At 43.5% G+C, this 22,428-nt stretch overlaps 1 protein-coding gene across 1 annotated transcript in view; it reads right to left on the reverse strand.

Moving 5' to 3' along the window:
* The window catches only part of MYO7B (myosin VIIB), a 249,175-nt gene that overhangs the window by 84,080 nt on the left and 142,667 nt on the right, over nt 1-22,428 (reverse strand). The window contains exons 20-25 of the mRNA XM_077290932.1: nt 19,604-19,688; nt 19,282-19,500; nt 18,652-18,780; nt 18,342-18,539; nt 14,786-14,956; nt 11,750-11,833 (exon numbers count right to left, since the gene is read on the reverse strand). Of these exons, the coding sequence (XP_077147047.1) occupies nt 11,750-11,833; nt 14,786-14,956; nt 18,342-18,539; nt 18,652-18,780; nt 19,282-19,500; nt 19,604-19,688 (886 nt within the window). The remainder of the gene's footprint in view (nt 1-11,749; nt 11,834-14,785; nt 14,957-18,341; nt 18,540-18,651; nt 18,781-19,281; nt 19,501-19,603; nt 19,689-22,428) is intronic.

Consider the following 22,428-nt stretch of genomic DNA (forward strand, 5'->3'; position numbering starts at 1 on the left):
CATTGACATAGGTTATTGATAGTGGATCCAAAACTGAGTAGAATTGGTTTAATAAGCACACCATAGATTATAGTATCACAAGGGCCATCTAGCACATATTTATCTCGCAGGAGTCATATGCTGTTATGACCGCCCTGAACAGGAATATTTATGATGTAGTCTGGGTAGATAAGTTCTCTCATATCCATGGCTAACATAATTCTATCTTGCATATTAACATTACCATTACATGGAACCTTTCTAGAATGGATAACGGAGCTGACAATAGACTGCTACCTAGACGCTGTGATAACTACTTTATACATTATTTTAAAAAGTAAAATTCACAGGAAATCTACAGTAAAACCTTTCATACGGTAAAGATATTTAGAAAATAATACTGTAATTGTATCCAATTTAACCATATAAGAGCAATAAAGCCAGTCTCCAGGGTCATTTCCACCGCTATTACCCTTTTTATTCACTCCTTTCTGTTCTGGTCTCTTCGCTTTCTGTAGGCCGAGTCCAGATTATTTCATGTGAGCAGAAAGCAGCAGAATCTTGTGGGAAGACACTGAAATCTGCTTCCGTTAACACCTACAGAGGCTGAAATAAGTTTTGAACAAGTCACCAACTTTCTAAGTAAATACAGTATATTTCTAAAGGTGTTACTGACATTCAATTCTCACCAGGTGGCGGGAACAACTTTTCAAATCCACACAGGCAAAGAAATCAAACCATAGATATCCATAAATTAAGTTAGGTGCAATAATGAGAAAGGACACAGGGAAAAAGTGTTGAACACGCTTACTGAAATGTATTTAATACTTCGTACAAAAGCCTTTGCTGTTGATAACAGCTTCAAGTCGCTTCCTTTTTAGAGAAACACATTGCTCAGTTGTGATTTTGGTCAATTCTTCTACACAAACACTCTTCAAAACCTGAAGGTTCCATTGGCTCCTTCTATGAATTCTGAGCTTTAGTCCCTTCCATAAATTTCCTATTGGATTCAGGCCAGATGATTGGCTGGGCCATTCTAGCAGCTTTATTTCCTTTTTCAGAAACCAATTGAGAGTTTCCTTGGCTGCGTGTTTGGGATCCTTGTCTTGCTGAAATGTCCACCCTCGTTTTATCTTCATCATTCTAGTAGATGGCAGCAGATTTTTATCAAGAATGTCTCAGTACATTTGACCATTCAGCCTTCCTTCAATCATATGAAATTTGTCAGTGCCATATGCTGAAAAACAGCCCCACACCATGATGTTCCTACCTCCAAACTTCACTATTGGTATGTTGTTTTGGGGGGTGATATGGAGTGCTTTTTGGCCTCCAAAAATGGTGGGAATTTTTGGCTTCCAAAGAGTTCAATTTTGTTCTCATATGACCAGACTACAGTATATTCTCCCAGTATTTCACAGGCTTGTCTAAATGTTGTTGAGCAAACTGTAAACGCACTCAAACATGCTTTTTGCTTCTGCAGCGCCCCAGAGTCCTGGTCGTTGCAGTACTGTGGCTCCGCCACTATGGGGAGCTATGGTGCGTCTGATGGCACTGAAGGAGTTCATCGGATCAGGTATCACAGACACCAATACATTTCACAGCCGGGCCTCCGGGGGGAGCTAAGGGTTCTATTCACTAGGCCACTCCCCACCATAGTGGGTAAACTGGGGGTCAGGCAGGAAGTTAGATTAGAAAGCTGACTGGGTTGGAACCAGGCAACACCTTGTGGCAGAGGGTGTTGTGGGGGAAGATACAGTAGGGTCTCTGTCAGGGGTGGGATCCTGACAGAGGCTTGGCAACTTGAGCGAACGTAACGGGACCGTGCCTGCTCAGGGTAGCGGCGGTGCCCAAGGAAGGATTAGAAGCGAGGTTTATTGTGCTGAGTGAGAAACGAGATCACGCAAAAGGAGAAATACCAGTAGGGGTCGTGCTGTAAGACTGAAGCAACATCCTACTGAGGCGCACTACCGGTGGCCGGAACGCCGAGGGAGTATCATAACATTCAGCTTCAAGCAATACTCCAAACAGCGGCAGGACAGTCAGTTTAAGGCGGGCTGTCTACCTTAAATCACCTATGCAGTCTTGGGGGGCAACTTGTGGAGAGGGGCGACTCTAGGGTCCCGGAAGAGCTCTGAGCCTACCCGTCAAACGGGTGCCGTCCCAACCAGAACACCAGGGAGGGACGGAGGATTAGCAGAACATCATCTAATCGAGTTGTGAGGGAACTTAAGAAACAGACACAACAGTTGTGGGGGACTTTCTGTAAGCACAGCAGGGAAGGACCACAACACCTAGCGCTAGCAGGAAGGCACAGATTTCCACCTGCTAAGAGAACTCTGGAGGTGCCATTGGGCCGGCCGGACTTGCGCAGCCTGGTTATCCGGATTCCGGACTGAGGACCCAGAAATCTTCAGTAAAGAGTGTTGTGAATTAGACTTTTTTGGCTCCCTCTTGTGGTCACTAGTGATATGACTCTGGGATTGTCTTTCTTCAGTTTTGGCACCCACCTGGGTCGTTAGTCCAGGGGTGTTGCTATATAAGCTTCCTGAATTCTCAGTCTGGTGCCTGGCATCGTTGTAATCAGTTCCTTTCTGTTTGCTCCTGTCTGCTGGTCCTGGATCTTGCAAAATTAAGCTAAGTCTTGCTTCCTTGTTTTTTGGTTATTTGCATTGCTTTTATTTTTTGTCCAGCTTGTACTAAATGTGATTCCTGATTCTGCTGGAAGCTCTAGGGGGCTGGTGTTCTCCCCCCGGGCCGTTAGACGGTTCGGGGGTTCTTGAATATCCAGCGTGGAAATTTTGATAGGGTTTTTGCTGACCGTATAAGTCATCTTACTATATTCTGCTATTAGCCAGTGGGCCTCTCTTTGCTAAATATCTAGTTCATTCTTACGTTTGTCTTTTCTCCTTACCTCACCGTTATTATTTGTTGGGGGCTTGTATCCAACTTTTGGGGTCTTTTCTCTGGAGGCAAGAAAGGTCTATCTTTTCCCTTCTAGGGTTAGTTAGTTCTCCGGCTGGCGCGAGACGTCTAGAACCAACGTAGGCACGTTCCCCGGCTGCTGCTATTTGTGGTGCTAGGATTAGATATATGGTCAGCCCAGTTACCACTGCCCTATGAGCTGGTTTTTTGTGTTTGCAGACTTGGTATGTATTTTTGAGACCCTCTGCCATTGGGGTCATAACAGTATGCCAGGCCAAGGTTGAATGTTTAATGCATTGCAGAAGTGGGATTACAAGAAAGGAAAGTCTGAGTTTTTTGTTTTTTTTTTTTCTTTCCTCTCTTTTTTCCTCCCCTTTACCTCTGAGTGGCTTGTGCTTGCTGCAGACATGAATGTCCAGACTTTGATTACAAGTGTGGATCAGCTTGCTGCTCGTGTGCAGGGTATACAAGATTTTGTTACCAGTAGTCCAATGTCTGAACCTAAAATACCTATTCCTGAGCTGTTCTCTGGAGACCGATTTAAGTTTAGGAATTTCAGGAATAATTGTAAATTGTTTCTATCTCTGAGACCCCGTTCATCTGGAGATTCAGCTCAGCAAGTAAAAATTGTTATCTCTTTCTTACGGGGCGACCCTCAGGATTGGGCCTTCTCGCTAGCGCCAGGAGATCCGGCATTGGCAAATGTTGATGCGTTTTTTCTGGCGCTCGGATTGCTTTACGAGGAACCCAATCTTGAAATTCAGGCAGAAAAAGCCTTGTTGGCTATTTCTCAGGGGCAGGATGAAGCTGAAGTGTATTGCCAGAAATGGTCCGTGCTTACTCAGTGGAATGAGTGTGCTCTGGCCGCAAATTTCAGAAATGGCCTTTCTGAAGCCATTAAGAATGTGATGGTGGGTTTCTCCATTCCTACAGGTCTGAATGATTCCATGGCGCTGGCTATTCAAATTGACCGGCATTTGCGGGAGCGCAAAGCCGCGAATCCTCTGGTGGTGTTGTCTGAACAAACACCTGATTTAATGCAATGTGGTAGAATTCAGACTAAAAATGAACGGAAAAATCATAGACGTCAGAATGGGTTGTGTTTTTACTGTGGTGATTCTACACATGTTATATCAGCATGCTCTAAACGCCTAACTAGGGTTGTTAGTCCTGTCGCCATTGGTAATTTGCAACCTAAATTTATTTTGTCTGTGACTTTAATTTGCTCATTGTCCTCCTACCCTGTTATGGCGTTTGTGGATTCAGGTGCTGCCCTGAGTCTTATGGATCTGTCGTTTGCCAAGCGTTGTGGTTTTGTTCTTGAGCCATTGGTAAATCCTATCCCTCTTAGAGGTATTGATGCTACGCCATTGGCGGAAAATAAACCGCAGTTTTGGACACAGGTTACCATGTGCATGACTCCTGAACATCGGGAGGTGATTCGTTTTCTTGTTCTGCATAAAATGCATGATTTGGTCGTTTTGGGTCTGCCATGGTTACAGACCCATAATCCAGTCTTGGATTGGAAGGCAATGTCTGTGTCAAGTTGGGGCTGTCAGGGAATTCATGGTGACTCCCCGCCGGTGTCTATTGCTTCCTCTACTCCTTCGGAAGTTCCTGAGTATTTGTCTGATTACCAGGATGTATTCAGCGAGTCCAGGTCCAGTGCTCTTCCTCCTCATAGGGACTGTGACTGCGCTATAGATTTGATTCCAGGTAGTAAATTTCCTAAGGGAAGATTATTTAATCTGTCTGTACCTGAGCATACCGCAATGCGTTCGTATATCAAGGAATCTCTGGAGAAGGGGCATATCCGTCCATCCTCTTCCCCTCTTGGTGCGGGATTCTTTTTTGTGGCCAAGAAGGACGGATCTTTGAGACCTTGTATTAACTATCGGCTTCTGAATAAAATCACTGTTAAATTTCAGTATCCTTTGCCTCTGTTGTCGGACTTGTTTGCCCGGATTAAAGGTGCCAAGTGGTTCACCAAGATAGATCTTCGTGGTGCGTACAACCTTGTGTGCATTAAGCAAGGAGATGAATGGAAAACTGCATTTAATACGCCCGAAGGTCATTTTGAGTACTTGGTGATGCCTTTCGGGCTCTCTAATGCGCCTTCAGTGTTTCAGTCCTTTATGCATGATATTTTCCGGAAGTATCTGGATAAATTTATGATTGTTTATCTGGATGATATTCTGGTTTTTTCTGATGATTGGGACTCGCATGTAGAGCAGGTCAGGATGGTGTTTCAGGTTTTGCGTGAGAATGCTTTGTTTGTTAAGGGCTCAAAGTGTCTCTTTGGAGTACAGAAGGTTCCCTTTTTGGGTTTTATTTTTTCCCCTTCTGCGGTGGAGATGGACCCAGTCAAGGTCCGAGCTATTCATGATTGGACTCAACCCACATCAGTTAAGAGTCTTCAGAAGTTCTTGGGTTTTGCTAACTTCTACCGTTGTTTTATCGCTAATTTTTCTAGCGTTGTTAAACCTTTGACGGATATGACCAAGAAAGGTTCTGATGTTGCTAACTGGGCTCCTGCAGCCGTGGAAGCTTTTCAAGAGTTGAAGCGCCGGTTTACTTCATCGCCTGTTTTGTGCCAGCCTGATGTCTCACTTCCCTTTCAGGTTGAAGTGGATGCTTCTGAGATTGGGGCAGGGGCCGTTTTGTCGCAGAGAGGCCCTGGTTGCTCTGTAATGAGACCATGTGCTTTCTTCTCTAGGAAGTTTTCGCCTGCTGAGCGGAATTATGATGTTGGCAATCGGGAGTTGCTGGCCATGAAGTGGGCATTTGAGGAGTGGCGTCATTGGCTCGAGGGTGCTAAGCATCGTGTGGTGGTCTTGACTGATCACAAGAATCTGATGTATCTCGAGTCTGCTAAACGCCTGAATCCTAGACAGGCCCGTTGGTCATTGTTTTTCTCCCGTTTTGACTTTGTGGTCTCGTATTTACCAGGTTCAAAGAATGTGAAGGCTGATGCTCTTTCAAGGAGCTTTGTGCCTGACTCTCCTGGAGTCGCAGAACCAGTTGGTATTCTTAAAGAGGGAGTAATCTTGTCAGCCATTTATCCGGATTTGCGACGTGTGTTGCAGAGATTTCAGGCTGGTAGACCTGACTCTTGTCCACCTGACAGACTGTTTGTTCCTGATAAGTGGACCAGCAGAGTCATTTCCGAGGTTCATTCCTCGGTGTTGGCAGGGCATCCGGGAATTTTTGGCACCAGAGATCTGGTGGCTAGGTCCTTTTGGTGGCCTTCCTTGTCACGGGATGTGCGGTCATTTGTGCAGTCCTGTGGGACTTGTGCTCGGGCTAAGCCTTGCTGTTCTCGTGCCAGCGGCTTGCTCTTGCCCTTGCCTGTCCCGAAGAGGCCTTGGACACACATTTCCATGGATTTCATTTCAGATCTTCCGGTGTCTCAAGGTATGTCTGTCATCTGGGTGGTATGTGATCGCTTTTCCAAGATGGTCCATTTGGTATCTTTGCCTAAACTGCCTTCCTCTTCCGATCTGGTTCCCTTGTTCTTTCAGAATGTGGTTCGTTTACACGGCATTCCTGAGAATATTGTGTCTGACAGAGGATCCCAGTTTGTTTCCAGGTTCTGGCGATCCTTTTGTGCTAAGATGGGCATTGATTTGACGTTTTCGTCTGCCTTTCATCCTCAAACTAATGGACAAACGGAGCGAACTAATCAGACTCTGGAGGCTTATTTGAGGTGTTTTGTTTCTGCAGATCAGGATGATTGGGTGACCTTCTTGCCGTTGGCTGAGTTTGCCCTTAATAATCGGGCTAGTTCCGCTACCTTGGTTTCGCCATTTTTTTGCAACTCTGGTTTCCATCCTCGTTTTTCCTCGGGACATGTGGAGCCTTCTGACTGTCCTGGGGTAGATTCCGTGGTGGATAGGTTGCAGCAGATCTGGAATCATGTGGTGGACAACTTGAAGTTGTCACAGGAGAAGGCTCAGCGTTTTACCAACCGCCGCCGCGGTGTGGGTCCCCGACTTCGTGTTGGGGATTTGGTATGGCTGTCTTCTCGATTTGTTCCTATGAAGGTCTCCTCTCCTAAATTTAAGCCTCGCTTCATCGGTCCTTACAAGATATTGGAAATCCTTAATCCTGTGTCCTTTCGCTTGGATCTTCCGGTGTCGTTTGCCATTCACAACGTGTTCCATAGGTCTTTGTTGCGGCGGTACGTTGTACCTGTGGTTCCTTCTGTTGAGCCTCCTGCTCCGGTGTTGGTTGAGGGCGAGTTGGAGTACGTGGTGGAGAAGATCTTGGATTCTCGTCTCTCCAGGCGGAGGCTTCAGTATCTGGTCAAGTGGAAGGGCTATGGTCAGGAGGATAATTCCTGGGTGGTTGCCTCTGATGTGCATGCGGCCGATTTAGTTTGTGCCTTTCACGCTGCTCATCCTGATCGCCCTGGTGGTCTTGGTGAGGGTTCGGTGACCCCTCCTTAAAGGGGGGGTACTGTTGTGAATTAGACTTTTTTGGCTCCCTCTTGTGGTCACTAGTGATATGACTCTGGGATTGTCTTTCTTCAGTTTTGGCACCCACCTGGGTCGTTAGTCCAGGGGTGTTGCTATATAAGCTTCCTGAATTCTCAGTCTGGTGCCTGGCATCGTTGTAATCAGTTCCTTTCTGTTTGCTCCTGTCTGCTGGTCCTGGATCTTGCAAAATTAAGCTAAGTCTTGCTTCCTTGTTTTTTGGTTATTTGCATTGCTTTTATTTTTTGTCCAGCTTGTACTAAGTGTGATTCCTGATTCTGCTGGAAGCTCTAGGGGGCTGGTGTTCTCCCCCCGGGCCGTTAGACGGTTCGGGGGTTCTTGAATATCCAGCGTGGAAATTTTGATAGGGTTTTTGCTGACCGTATAAGTCATCTTACTATATTCTGCTATTAGTCAGTGGGCCTCTCTTTGCTAAATATCTAGTTCATTCTTACGTTTGTCTTTTCTCCTTACCTCACCGTTATTATTTGTTGGGGGCTTGTATCCAACTTTTGGGGTCTTTTCTCTGGAGGCAAGAAAGGTCTATCTTTTCCCTTCTAGGGTTAGTTAGTTCTCCGGCTAGCGCGAGACGTCTAGAACCAACGTAGGCACGTTCCCCGGCTGCTGCTATTTGTGGTGCTAGGATTAGATATATGGTCAGCCCAGTTACCACTGCCCTATGAGCTGGTTTTTTGTGTTTGCAGACTTGGTATGTATTTTTGAGACCCTCTGCCATTGGGGTCATAACAAAAGAGGTAAAGAGACTGCAACCTGGTGTCCTCGTTATTTACTGCGACCGGCACTTCATAACTACACCACCATCACCATCTACATCTATCATTTGCTGTACGCCCCTCAGCAGGGTCACGGACCGGGCCTAGCCACCGTGACAACCCCAGAGCAGAGACTCAGAGGCCCGGTACCGGGTACCCCTCGGCCCTGCGGCAGTGGGGGCGCTACACTTCACAATGGAGTCTTGCGTGGTGAGCGTGCATACAGACCATGGAGTGTGAGTGCAATACTTATATATTCTTTGAAGCAAGTGTACCTGCTGATTCCAGATCTTTCTGTAGCTCTCCACAGCTGGTCTTTCACTTTTGGACAACTCTTCTAATAATTTTTTTTCACTCCTCTGTCTGAAATCTTGCAGGGAAGCACCTGGTCATGGCTGGTTTATGGTGAAATGATGTTCTTTCCACTTCCGGATTATGGCCCCAACGGTGCTCACTGGAGCCTTCAGTAGTTTAGAAATTCTTCTGTAACCAATGCCAACAATATAATTGCAAATGTCCTGAGACAGTTCACTGGTTATACCCATCATGAGATGTTTCTTGTGTGGCACCATGGTAATGATGTTGGCAGATATGCAACAGATACAGACTTATTTGTGTGCAGGAGGAGTTTACACTTTTCTGACAGTAGATGGCGATGTTGTTACTGTTATATGTTAGTTGAATGTAATGCATTATAGTTATTGTACTTTGGTTTCACTTTCTCTCTGGTAAAAGGCCTCTTAGACTTCCTGTTATACTGTATTAAGAAGCTGATGCATGTACCTCATGTTCTGTGTAGATAAAAGTTGAATTACGATATATATAATCTACTCTCACAAGTTTCTTTTGTAACCAAACTGTGCAACAAATGAGACACCTATTTATAGGCCATCAGTTGAACCAACTGATAATATTTTTCACTAAGTAGCAGGATTGCTTTCTTTTTAATAATTGATAGATTTCAGCTGGTGTCATGAATTTCCATGCATTTTGAATGTCTCTTTCTTCATGTGTCCAATACTTCTTCTCTGTGTCATTTCTCATAATTACACATGCTGTATATACTCGTGTATAAGCCGACCTGAGTATAAGCCAAGGCACCTAATTTTACCACAAAAAACTGGGAAAACGTATTGAGTTTAGTATAAGCCGGGTATGCATTGTCCCCTCATCCCCATCCTGGTATGCATGACTCCCCATCCCTATCCTGGCATTCACTTTCTCCTCATCCCTATCCTGTTATGCATGTCTCCTCATCCCTACCCTTGTATGCATGGCTCCTCATCCCTATCCTCATATGCATGGCTCCTCATCCCAATCCTGGTTTGAATGGCTCCTCATCCCCATCCTTGTTTGCATGGCTCCTTCATCCCCATCCTTGTATGCATGGTCATCTCATCCCTATACTGGAATGCATGGTTCCTCATCCCTATCCTGGTATGCATGGTTCCTCATCCTTATTCTTGTCTGCATGGCTCATCATCCCTATCCATGTATGCATGGCTCCTCATCCCTATCCTTGCGTACATGGCTCCTCATCCCCATCCTTGTATGCATGGCTCCTCATCTCTATCCTTGTATGCATGGCCCCATCCTTATCCTTGTATGCATGGCCCCATCCCTATCCTTGTATGCATGGCTCCATTCCTATCCTTGAATGTATGGCTTCATCCCTACCATTGCATGCATGGCTCTATCCTTGTCTTTGTATGCATGGCTCCATCCCTATCCTTGAATGCATGACTCTATCCCTATCCTTGTATGCATGGCCTCATCCCTATGCATGTATGCATGGCTCCATCCCTATCCATGTATGCATGACCCCATCCTTATCCTGGTATGATTGGCCCCCATCATAAAACATAAAAAATAAACCATTATACTTACCTTCCTGCACTTCCTGGCAGCATCTGCTTTATGCTTGTAAGCAGCGCATGGCAGGGACATTGTGCACTGCTCACACGCAGAGCACAGCTGCCTGAATATTCATGCTCCCCACACCGCAACTATGTGCATGGAGGGCAGTGAGTATTAAGTAGCATGCACAGTGTCAGCCGCCGGGTGGTCATGTGTGCTGTTACTTAAGAAAAATTAATATTCACCTCTCTCCACACCCATGGGAGTGGAGAGAGGTGAATATTCATTTCTCTTAAGTAGCGGGTACACGTAACAGCCTGGCCGCTGCAGGATGACACAGTGCGCGCTATTACAGAGAAATGAATATTCATTGCCAGTGCAGTGAATGTTCATTTCTCTTTAGCAGCGGGCACAGGAGTGAGCTGCAGCAGCCGGTTCCTGTCTCCTGTGACCCAATGCTCAGTCGCTACTGATCCTCCTCCATCTTCTGGACACCTCACTCGAGTATAAGCCGAGGGGGCGTTTTTTGGCACTAAAAAATGTGCTAAATAACTCTGCTTATACTCGAGTATATACGGTAACTTAATTTATGGACATCTATGGTTTGACTTCTTTGCCTGTGTGCATTGGATAAGTTGTTACCAACATCTGGTAAAAATGTCATGTCAATAGCACCATTAGAAATATATTTACTTAGAAAATTGGTGACGTGTTTCAATACTCATTTCATCCACTGCATCTATCTTCTCCTCCATCACATCTCATAGCCACAAATAAGTATATAATTTGTTTTCATAGAAGTCCCATGGGGTTTTTGCCTTCCTCTGGATTAACATGTAAGGCGATATGGTGAACTCGATGGACTAAGGGTACCGTCACACATTGAAATTTTCATCGCTGCGACGGCACGATTCGTGACGTCGCAGCGTCGTATAATCATCGCATCAGCGTTGTAGACTACGGTCACACGTTGCAATCACGGCGCTGGAGCGATGCCGAAGTCCCCGGGTAACCAGGGTAAACATCGGGTAACTAAGCGCAGGGCCGCGCTTAGTAACCCGATGTTTACCCTGGTTACCAGCGTAAACGTAAAAAAACAAACCGTACATACTCACCCGTCGGTGTCCTTCAGGTCCCTTGCCGTCTGCTTCCTGCTCTGAGTGCAGCCGTACAGTGAGAGCAGAGCGCAGCACCGCTGTGATCTGCTCTCACTTTCCGGCCGGCACTCAGAGCAGGAAGCAGACGGCAAGGGACCTGAAGGACACCGACGGGTGAGTATGTACGGTTTGGTTTTTTATGTTTACGCTTGTAACCAGGGTAAACATCGGGTTACTAAGCGCGGCCCTGCGCTTAGTTACCCGATGTTTACCCTGGTTACAAGCGAAGACATCGCTGGATCGCTGTCACACACAACGATCCAGCGATGTCAGCGGGTGATCAAGCGACAAAATAAAGTTCCAAACGATCTGCTACGACGTACGATTCTCAGCAGGGTGTCTGATCGCAGTAGCGTGTCAGACACAGCGATATCGTAACGATATCGCTAGAACGTCACGAATCGTAACGTCGTAGCGATGGAAATTTCAATGTGTGACGGTACCCTTAAGTCTACCTTCAAACTTAAAACTATGAAACTACATATTTGCAAATTCTTGCATACTATGCAAGTAGATCTGTCTGAGGGAAAAAAGGCAGACTAAAACAAACTTTAGATAGCACAATAATTCATTATATGTGTTTTACCTGTCCAGCCAATTTTGAGGACCTCTTTAATTTCATGGAGGAAATCTCTTTTGAGAATTTTGCCCTTCGGTCAATTCTTGGCGACTTAAAAAAAGAACAACGCATATCTATGTACTCACATATTACATTTTTGTAATCATTATTATGACCCAAATTCAGTAAAAAAACAGAATTGCAAGACAATGATTTCTTCAAAATGTCGCTTTTAGCATAAAAATAAAAAATAAGTTTTGCTTTCCAAAAGTAGTCTTGCTGCTTATATACTGGACTAAAAATAAAGGCTATATTTTACAGAAGTATCCTGGTGACTTGAAATGCTGTTATTTGCGGACATAGGTTATTGTATTGGGTATGTTCCCAAACGTAAACCCCCCATTCCCCAGGAAATGAAAAAAAAAACCGCTAAGATAGAAGCTTTCTTTTCTTATGATGACTCTTATATGAAGGCCATATTTGTGCAGGTGTCTCTGAACAGTAGAACAATCTACCACAACTAGGGAGTATGCTAAATATTTTTGAAGGTTTTTTGCAGTCAAGCAGGGGTTCTGATTTGCCTCTCTAGCAATCCTACCAGCAACTATCACTCAAATTTAGCTTGGTCTACCAGACCTTATATTGACCTCCACTGTTCATGTCAATTGCCATTTCTTAATTACATTTAAAACTGAGGAAAGGGCAACTTGAAAACTCTTTGCTATCTTCTTATAGCCTTCTCCTGCCTTGTGGGCTTCCATCATTTTCATTTTCAGAGTGCTAGGCAACTGCTTAGAAGAACCCATGGCTGCAGTTTTTTGGCACAAGGTTAGAGGAGACTGGATTTTTATAAAACTGGGATATTTGCATCATCTGGCCTTTCTTAAAGATGATAGTTAACAAGCCATAACCCTAACAGGCTAATTAAGGTCTGAAACCTTGGTCAAAGTTATCTGAGCATACAAATCTCCATGGGTGCCCAAACTTTTGCATCATCCAATTTTCCTTTTTGTAATTTTTAACCCCTTTACCCCCAAGGGTGGTTTGCATGTTAATGACCGGGCCAATTTTTACAATTCTGACCACTGTCCCTTTATGAGGTTATAACTCTGGAACGCTTCAACGGATCCTGGTGATTCTGACACGGTTTTCTCGTGACATACTGTACTTCATGATAGTGGTAAAATTTATTTGATGTGATTTGCCTTTATTTGTAAAAAATGAAAATTTGGCAAAAATTTCGCAATTTTCCAACTTTGAATTTTCATGCCCTTAAATCACACAGATATGTCACACAAAATACTTAATAAGTAACATTTCTCACATGTCTACTTTACATCAGCAAAATTTTGTAACCCTAATTTTTTTTTGTTAGGGAGTTAAAAGGGTTAAAATTTGACCAGCGATTTCTCATTTTTACAACACCATTTTTTTTTAGGGACCAGATCTCATTTGAAGTCACTTTGAAAGGTCTAAATGATAGAAAATTCCCCAAAGTGACACCATTCTAAAAACTGCACCCCTCAAGGTGTGCAAAACCACATTCAAAAAGTTTATTAACCCTTCAGGTGCTTCACAGGAATTTTTGGAATGTTTAAAAAAATGAACATTTAACTTTTTTTCACAAAAAAATTACTTCAGATCCAATTTTTTTATTTTCTCAAGGGTAACAGGAAATATTGGACCCCCATAGTTATTGTGCAATTTGTACTGAGTATGCTGATGCCCCATATGTGGGGGGAATCACTGTTTGGGTGCACGGCAGAGCTCGGAAGGGAAGGAGCACCACTTGACTTTTCAATGCAAAATTGGCTGGAATTGAGATCGGACACCATGTCGGGTTTGGAGAGTCCCTGATGTGCCTAAACAGTGGAAACCCCTCACAAGTGACACCATTTTAGAAGCTAGACCCGCCCAGGGAACTTATCTAGATGTGTGGTGAGAACTTTGAACCCCCAAGGGCTTCACAGAAGTTTATAACGTAGAGCCGTAAAATTAAAGAAAACATATTTTTTTCACAAAAATGATCTTTTCGCCCTCAATTTTTTATTTTCCCAAGGGTAACAGGAGAAATTGGACCCCAAGCGTTGTTATGCAATTTGCCCTGAGTATGCTGATACCACATATGTGGGGGTAAACCACTGTTTGGGCGCATGGCAGAGCTTGGAAGGGAAGGAGCGCCATTTGACTTTTTCAACGCAGAATTGGCTGGAATTAAGATCAGACACATGTTGTGTTTGGAGAGCCCCTTATGTGCCTAAACAGTGGAAACCCCTCAATTCTAACTCCAACCCTAACCCTAACACACCCCTAACCCTAATCCCAACCCTAACCACAAACCTAACCTTAACACACCCCAAACCCTAATCCCAAACCTAACCCTAATCCCAACCGTAACCCTAACCCTAACTTTAGCCCCAACACTAACCCAAACTTTGGCCATTACCCTAACCCTAACATTAGCCCCAACCCTAACCCTAACTTTAGCCCTAACCCTAATGGGAAAATGGAAATAAATACTTTTTTTATTTTATTTAATAAAGGGGGGTTTGCTTTACTATTTATAGGGGGTTAAAGTGCCAGGAGTGGTCTGCGACTGCTCCTGGCACTTAGTGAGAATCAGCTGACACCCGGCCCGATCAGACGCACATCACCCGTGTGCGCGGCCGATCGGGTATGATGTACTATCCCGTCCATGGTCAGATGGGCCCAGCCCACATGGACGGGATAGTACGTTGGATGTCAGAAAGGGGTTAAAATGTAAAACACAACAATTTTTTTGCCTGAAATGCAAAGTAAATGTGTAATCTTGAACTTTAATTTTGACCAGGGGTGCCCAAACTTTTACATGCCACTATATGGGCTTTCAGAATTTGGCCACAATAGACCTGGGAAAGCTTCTGACCCCATATGATGACACTCCCTCTGCCCAGCCAATATGACATCCATATGCTCTATTCTAATAGGATGTATGGACAGGGGTTGTCTTCATGAAACAACCCCGTTAATAAAATAAAAGCATGATTCTTGAAAGAAAACATTACTTCATTTTATAATACTCACTCCTTGCATGCCATCCTTCATTGCAGCCTTAATATCATCCTTCCTGGTTAAAGTGTCATAAATTTGTGTGAGAACAGAGCTATTTTCGCTTCTAGATCTGGGGGTGTATAATGCTGGCTCTGGAAGATCACCCATAAATCGCAGTATAATCTTCCAAACAGTTAGCGATGCCTGAAATTAAAATATAATAATTTCCACACAAAACATAATAAATTAATGGATAAAATACTATTTTTGCTTAAACTTTCCAGGTGTCTCTTATGCTGTACTAATAGTGAAGAAAATTACCGTACCTGTTGCTCAGAGCAATTATATACAATACTTCCTATGTTAGGCAGGCTTTAGATTTATCAGATACATTCCTTCGTTACCTGCAGTAAATAAGTATTGAACACATCACCAATTTTCTAAGAAAATATATTTCTAAAGGTGCTATTGACATGAAATTCTCACCAGATGTTGGTAACAACCCATCCAATCCACACAGAAAAATAAAATAAAACAATGATGTCAATAAATTAAGTTATGTGTAATAATGAGAAATGCCACAGGAAAATAGTATTGAACACATGAAGAAAGAGAGGTGCAAAAAGCTATGGAAAGTCATGACACCAGTTGAAATCTATTAGTAATTAGAAAGCAATTCTGCCACTTAGTGAAAAATAATATCAACTGGTTCCACAGATGGCCTATAAATAGGTGTCTCATTACCAAGGTGCCACACAATAAACATCTCATGATGAGTAAAACCGGTAAGCTGTCTCAAGATCTTCGTAACCTTATTGTTGCAAAACAGGACTGCTTTCTAATTATTGATAGATTTCAGCTGATGTCATGACTTTCTTCATGTGCTCAATACTTTTTTCCCTGTGTCATTTCTATGGTTTGATTTCTTTCCCTGTGTGGATTGGATGGGTTGTTCCGCTCTGCACTGCTCCTCCTTTCTGCAGGCAATGATGAAAGAGGATGCATCAGCTGATGCTTCCTTCTCCATCATTCTTCCTCAGAGACTGACGCCTCAATGCAGCGGATGATGTCCTTACATGGCGTACACTGAGTAGTGATGTGCGCTGGGGAATGAGGAGAAAATGTATTGGTTTTTTTTACATCACTGAGTACATTGTTGCAGCCATAATACTCAATGGAGGACTATGGGTTGTGTATTATACTATATTGAGGACTACGGGATACATTATACTATATGGAGGACTATGTGGAGTGCATTATACTGTATGAGGACTATGGTGCCTATTATACTATATGGAGAACTATGGAGAACAGTATATTATACTGTTTGGAGGACTATGGAAGTGCATACTATATAGAGGACTATGGGGAGTGCATTATACTACAGTATATGGAGGACTATGTGGGTGCATTATACTATATGGAGGACTATGGAGAGTGAATTATACTATATAGTGGACTATGGGGAGAGCATTATACTATATGTAGAACTATGGGAAGTATGTTATACTATATAGAGGACTATGGGGAGTGCATTATACTATATGGAGGACTATGGGGAATGCAATATACTATATGGAGGACTATAGGGCCCATTATACTATATAGAGGGCAATGTGGGGGTTATTATAATATTTTAAGGGCTATGTGGGAGTCATTATATTATCTGGAGAGCTATGTGAGGGGCATTCTAATATTTGGTGAGCTATGTGGGAGCTTTAATACTTTATGGGGGCTATATGGCAGTCATTATGCTGTACGCATGCAATCATACCCTGTGAAGTTTTGTGTGGGGTCCATCATAATGTGTGGGGGCTATTATACTGTTTGGAGGGCTAGTTGGGTCCATTATACAGTGTGGAGAGGTGTGGGGGCAATTATACTATACATAGGCCCATTATACTGAATGGAGGGCTGTGTGGGGGGGTCACAGTTGGGAGGTCATACTGTGTTGGGGTCACCATACTTTGCCAGGGGCGTTGAGGTGGGGTACAGTAGGGTCACCATACTGTGCATGTGGAGGGCACTGTGGAAGAATTCACTGTGGGGGGTATCAGTATTTGTGTGGCACTTTTGTTGGCATACTTTATGGTTATGTCATGATCCGTTCCAGGGTTTAGTCCTGTCTGCTCTTTTTCCGGGCAAATCATGTCAAGGGTTAACTTTGCTCTGCCTCATTCTGGGCTCAGGTTTGCTATTTAGCTCCCAAGCATCCTGCTGGTGGTATCAGCTATAGTTCTGCCTTCGGCGTGTGAACTCGACTCTGGTAACTCTTGATTTGTCCTGCTGTGATCCCTGACTTGTCCCATGTCTGTTGACTCCCTCTGTCTGCCCTTTTCCCAGCGTTTCTCTGTTTGTCTGTTTGATTCTCTGGTTCCTGACTTGGCTCGTATTCGGACTCGCTTCTGCTTTCTGACTTTGTCTTATCCGCTTCTGACCGCTGCTGAACCTCCTGGCTTGTTTTTTGACCACGTTTACTGCTTATCCCTTTTTGGTACTACTGCCTCTGATTGTATTTTGACTCGGCTTGTCTGACCACTCTCTCGCCACTTGGTGGCGCCTGTGCTGCTGCTCTGTGGTGCTTCTCTGTGTACGCAGTCTCACTTCCCTCCCAAGCTCCCTCTGGTGGAGGTTGCGTTATACTGCACTGCAGCAGCATGACAGGTTACAATGAAATGGGAATCTAGGGCTTCAGTACGTCGTGAGATATGGTTTTCTGTGACCCAGTTGAATTTTTTTTCTGTTAGTGGGTGACCTAATTAGAATTTCTGGTATGGGGGCCGATGATTTCTATGTACGCCCCTGCATACACTGTAACATAGTCTTCCAGCTCATGCACAGAGTGAGCCTAGTTGCAATTACAGTGACAACATTGAGAAGCAGAGAAGAACCTCGTTGGACGTAAGAGAAACCAGCAGTAGGTGAGTATATTAATACACTGACACTATTACATGCACACACACACATTTAATAAGTGGGAGGGCTTGTTTAACTTTTCAGCCTGAAAACTTTATGTAAAAAAAACCTCCATGTGAACAAACCGTTAGATTGTCACTATCATTTAACAGAGTTTTTGTTCAAGTACATATATTTGGTATCTTATTTATTGTAATGTAATGTGATACTTTTGTACGCTGTGTGAAGTAGATGAATCCTATTTCACTTTTTAATGTTCTCTCGTCTGTGTGTAAGTGTGTTCCTTAATAAAATTATTGTCTATCTTAATCACTTTGCGGTGCACCTATTCCACCTTTATCATATTTTCTTGCTATAATTTAAGTTTTATATTAGGTGACAGATTTGGTTGTGCGCATTTTTATTGTGGGGAGAGGGGTATGGGTTTATAATTGGTTTTACAACTATAGACATTGCTGTATAAATAAGGCTATGTTCCCACGGTGAGTTTTTGGTGAGATTTTGATGTTGCAGATTTTCTGCACCATTTATGCATCCAGTAAGTAAAATAGGTTACTTGTATTTTTTCGAAAATCTGCAGCATCAAAAACTCACCAGATACTCATTGTGGGAATGTAGCCTGAAACAAACATTTAAAAATCACTCATATTTAATATAAAATTGACAACCGTACTAGAACATCACCATGGTCTTCATGATACAAAAGTGGTTGGTGCAATGTCTTCCTTATGTGGGTATCTGTAGCTGAGCCTTGAAAGTAGGTTGCCGCGAACTTCGAAAAAGTGAAATCAGACAGGTAGTCCACCTCTTTCTCTAGCTCTAGAGGGAGTGTGTCCAGGTCTACTTCATCTAAAGATGGGGAATCCAGGTCCTTGTGGAAAAATATTGTTTTTGTTTATTAATATGTTTTTATTAAATTTGTTTAATGCCAATAAAACACATTTATAGAATATAAAATATAAATGATTCACTATGACATTTACCATGAGAGGTAAAAACCCAAACACTTGCTCCACCATTTCCAGATTTTCCTTCTCTTGCTGTTGTAGAAGCTCTTTCTGCACCATATTCCTTTTCTTTTGCATTGCTATGTCTTGCTGGTTTAATAACTCCTGTGGTAAATAAAAGGTAAATTGACTATTTTTTAATACCCCTTTTTTAAAAAAAAAACGAAAAAAAAATATTTTACACAAATTGCTCCCAAATCTGTTAGTCATTTTTCTTTAAGCTTTCAGCTTCATCGAATATTTTGGATACTGCGCAAATGCCAGAATGTTTAAGCTAGAGGCTACACTTCGGCAGCAGTTCTAAGAATAATTGTGTGGCAAAAAAAATCTCTGCGACTTGTTGACGTGCAACTATTTTAGAGCTGTGAATGAACCAGAATGAAGAGAAATTGCATGAAAGTCGCAGTTGCATGTGATTCACTTTCAAGACTATGGCAAGTGAGCCCCGTGATATTTTAGACCAGCGACAAAAAGTTCAACTGATTTGGGAACACTTGCGCCTCCTTGTCACAGGAGGTTGAAGAGCGACACTATCGGAGATTTCAGGGTTGTGTGACATATGTCGCTGTGTAGCCCTACCATAAGTAAACATTTAGTTATACTTACACTCTTCCTCATCCTCCGGTACCTATTACGAGCCAGCATACCCCTGGTGTAAGTCTGAAGAACAAGAATAGCTGTCTTCTCCTGCGCAAGGCGTTTTCTTAGTAGATAACCTCTGCATCTGGCCTGTAGCTTGGAAATGATAGCTTGAGATTTCTGATACTGGAGGCGTACATGTCTACTTCTTATAACTGCTTGCAATCTTTGGAAACCATGTTGCATCTGAATTAGAATGGTTGGAACTTTAGGAGAAGTGACCACTATAATGGGCTAAAATCTCTAATTTGTCAATGATAAGAAATGCCATTCAAGGAAAGAATAATACCTTGAGGTAGGACTTCCTATCATGGTAACCTCTCCATGCAGTTTGAATCTTCACAGCAGACTTTTTCTGCTTAAGAAAGAGTTTCCTGCAAAGTAGGAAGACACTTTAAATACCAAGTAAACAATTGCAGCATTATTGCAGAATTAAATAAACACACTAAAAATATTTGACAAAAAAAAGAATTAACAGTCAAGAAAAAATTAGCAAAAATGTACGGAGGACATAACAAAGACGTGAGAAAAGTTATGGCATATATATATCTATCTATATAATCATCTAAGGCAGTGATTTTCAACCTTTTTTGAGCCGCGGCACACTTTTTATACTTAAAAAATCCCGGGGCACACCACCAACCAAAATGGCACAAAATGACACTAAAACAGTACATATTCTACATATAGTTAATAATATAGATTCTAAATGTATTTATACTCACTCAGTGTGAAACCTGGGCCTGTTTCGATAAACACAAAAGGGATATCCTGGCAGGAATGGTGGAAAGACACACACGAAGCTCTTCCTCAACAGTTCTCAGTCTCTCCCTGTTTTTAGTTTTTATCGCAGTCAAACTTGAGAAGCCCAGCTCACATAGATATGTGGTCGAAAATGGGAGCAATGTCAAAATAGCTTTGTTGGCCAGAATGGGGAACTCCTTGGAGTGGTACTGTGCAGTGTATATATACAGAGGAGAGGTACTGTGCGGTGTATATATACAAGGGAGAGGTACTGTGCTGTGTATATATACAGGGGAGAGGTGCTGTGCAGTGTATATATACAGGAGGAGAGGTACTGTGTGGTATATATACAGGGGAGAGGTACTGTGCGGTGTATATATACAGGAGGAGAGGTACTGTGCAGTGTATATATACAGGAGGAGTGGTACTGTGCAGTGTATATATACAGGGGAGAGGTACTGTGCAGTGTATATATACAGGACAGGAGGAGTGGTACTGTGCCGTGTATATATACAGGACAGAAGTGGTACTGTGCAGTGTATATACAGGACAGGAAGAGTGGTACTGTGCAGTGTATATATACAGGACAGGAGGAGTATTACTGTGCAGTGTACATATACAGGACAGGAGAAGTGGTACTGTGCAGTGTATATATACAGGACAGGAGGAGTGGTACTGTGCAGTGTATATATACAGGACAGGAGGAGTGGTACTGTGCCGTGTATATATACAGGACAGAAGTGGTACTGTGCAGTGTATATACAGGACAGGAAGAGTGGTACTGTGCAGTGTATATATACAGGACAGGAGGAGTATTACTGTGCAGTGTACATATACAGGACAGGAGGAGAGGTACTGTGCAGTGTGTATATATACAGGAGGAGTGGTACTGTGCAGTGTATATATACAGGAGGAGTGGTACTGTGCAGTGTATATATACAGGAGGAGTGGTACTGTGCAGTGTATATACTTCAACAGCCGCCCAGCCCAGGCCCCCAGCACCTGTCCTGTATATATATTATATACACTGTATCTATACAGGCTGTGCTGGGGGCCTGGGCTGGGCGGCTGCTGTAGTATATATATATATATGCCAGCTGCAGCCGCCCAGCCCATGGCCGCCCCAGGTCACCCAGAGTAGACTGTCAGAACATACAACGATAATGATAGCATGGCACTCACTCAGGTGCCGGTAGGAGCTCCGGGAATCTGCCTGTGCCTGATAAGTTCAGCACTGCAGCAGCCAGGAGAGTAGAGCAGGAGAACTCTCCGCCCACAATGTCACGCTGGCTGGCTGTGTCCTTAACCCCTATGTGTGCCTGGCCCTGCACTGACTGAGATGCTTGTGCCAGGCAGCGCAAATTGAAAGGGTAGAAAGGGTTAAAGCATAGTTTGGGGAACTTTCCCCACGGCACACCCGACCATGTGTCCCGGCACACTAGTGTGCCGCGGAACACTGGTTGAAAATCACTGATCTAAGGGGTACTTCCGTCAGTTTGTCTGTCTGTCACGGAAATCCCGCGTCGCTGATTGGTCGCGGCAGGCAGGCAACGGGCACAGTCCGGCCGCAAATTCGCCCCTTCCTACTCTGTCAGTGCCCCCTCCATACTCCCCTCCAGTCAGCGCTCACACAGGGTTAATGGCTGTGTTACACCACGTTATGCCGTGGTGTAACGCAGTCCATTAATGCTGCTATTAACCCTGTGTGACCAAAAAAATAATTAAAAAAATAAAAAATCATTATATACTCACCTTCTGGCTCCTTTCCTGCTCCTCGCGATGCTCCGGGCCATGCATTGCGATCTCGCGAGATCGCTACGTCAACATCTCGCGAGACCGCAATGCATTCTTGGGACCGGAGCATCATTAAACGCCTCGCCTGGATCCAGGGGCCGCTGGCAGGTGAGTATATAACTATTTTTTATTTTAATTCTTGTTTTTTTTAACAGGGATATGGTGCCCACATTGCTATATACTACGTGGGCTGTGTTACATACTACGTGGGCTGTGTTATATACTGCGTGGGCTGTGTTATATACTACGTCTCTGTGCTATATACTACGTGAGCAGTGTTATATACTGCGTCTCTGTGCTATATACTACGTGGGCTGTACAATATGTTACGTGGCTGGGAAATATTCTACATGGCTGTGTTATATACTGCGTGAGCTGTGCTATATACTACGTGAGCTGTGCTATATACTACGTAGCTGTGCAATATATTACGTGGCTGGGCAATATACTATGTGGCTGTGTTATATACTGTGTGAGCTGTGCTATATACTACGTGAGCTGTGCTATATACTATGTGGCTGTGTTATATATTACGTGGGCTGTGCTATATACTACGTAGCTGTGCAATATACATGG

The sequence above is a fragment of the Ranitomeya variabilis genome, chromosome 2, assembly GCF_051348905.1.
Source record: "Ranitomeya variabilis isolate aRanVar5 chromosome 2, aRanVar5.hap1, whole genome shotgun sequence".
Lineage (NCBI taxonomy): Eukaryota > Metazoa > Chordata > Amphibia > Anura > Dendrobatidae > Ranitomeya > Ranitomeya variabilis.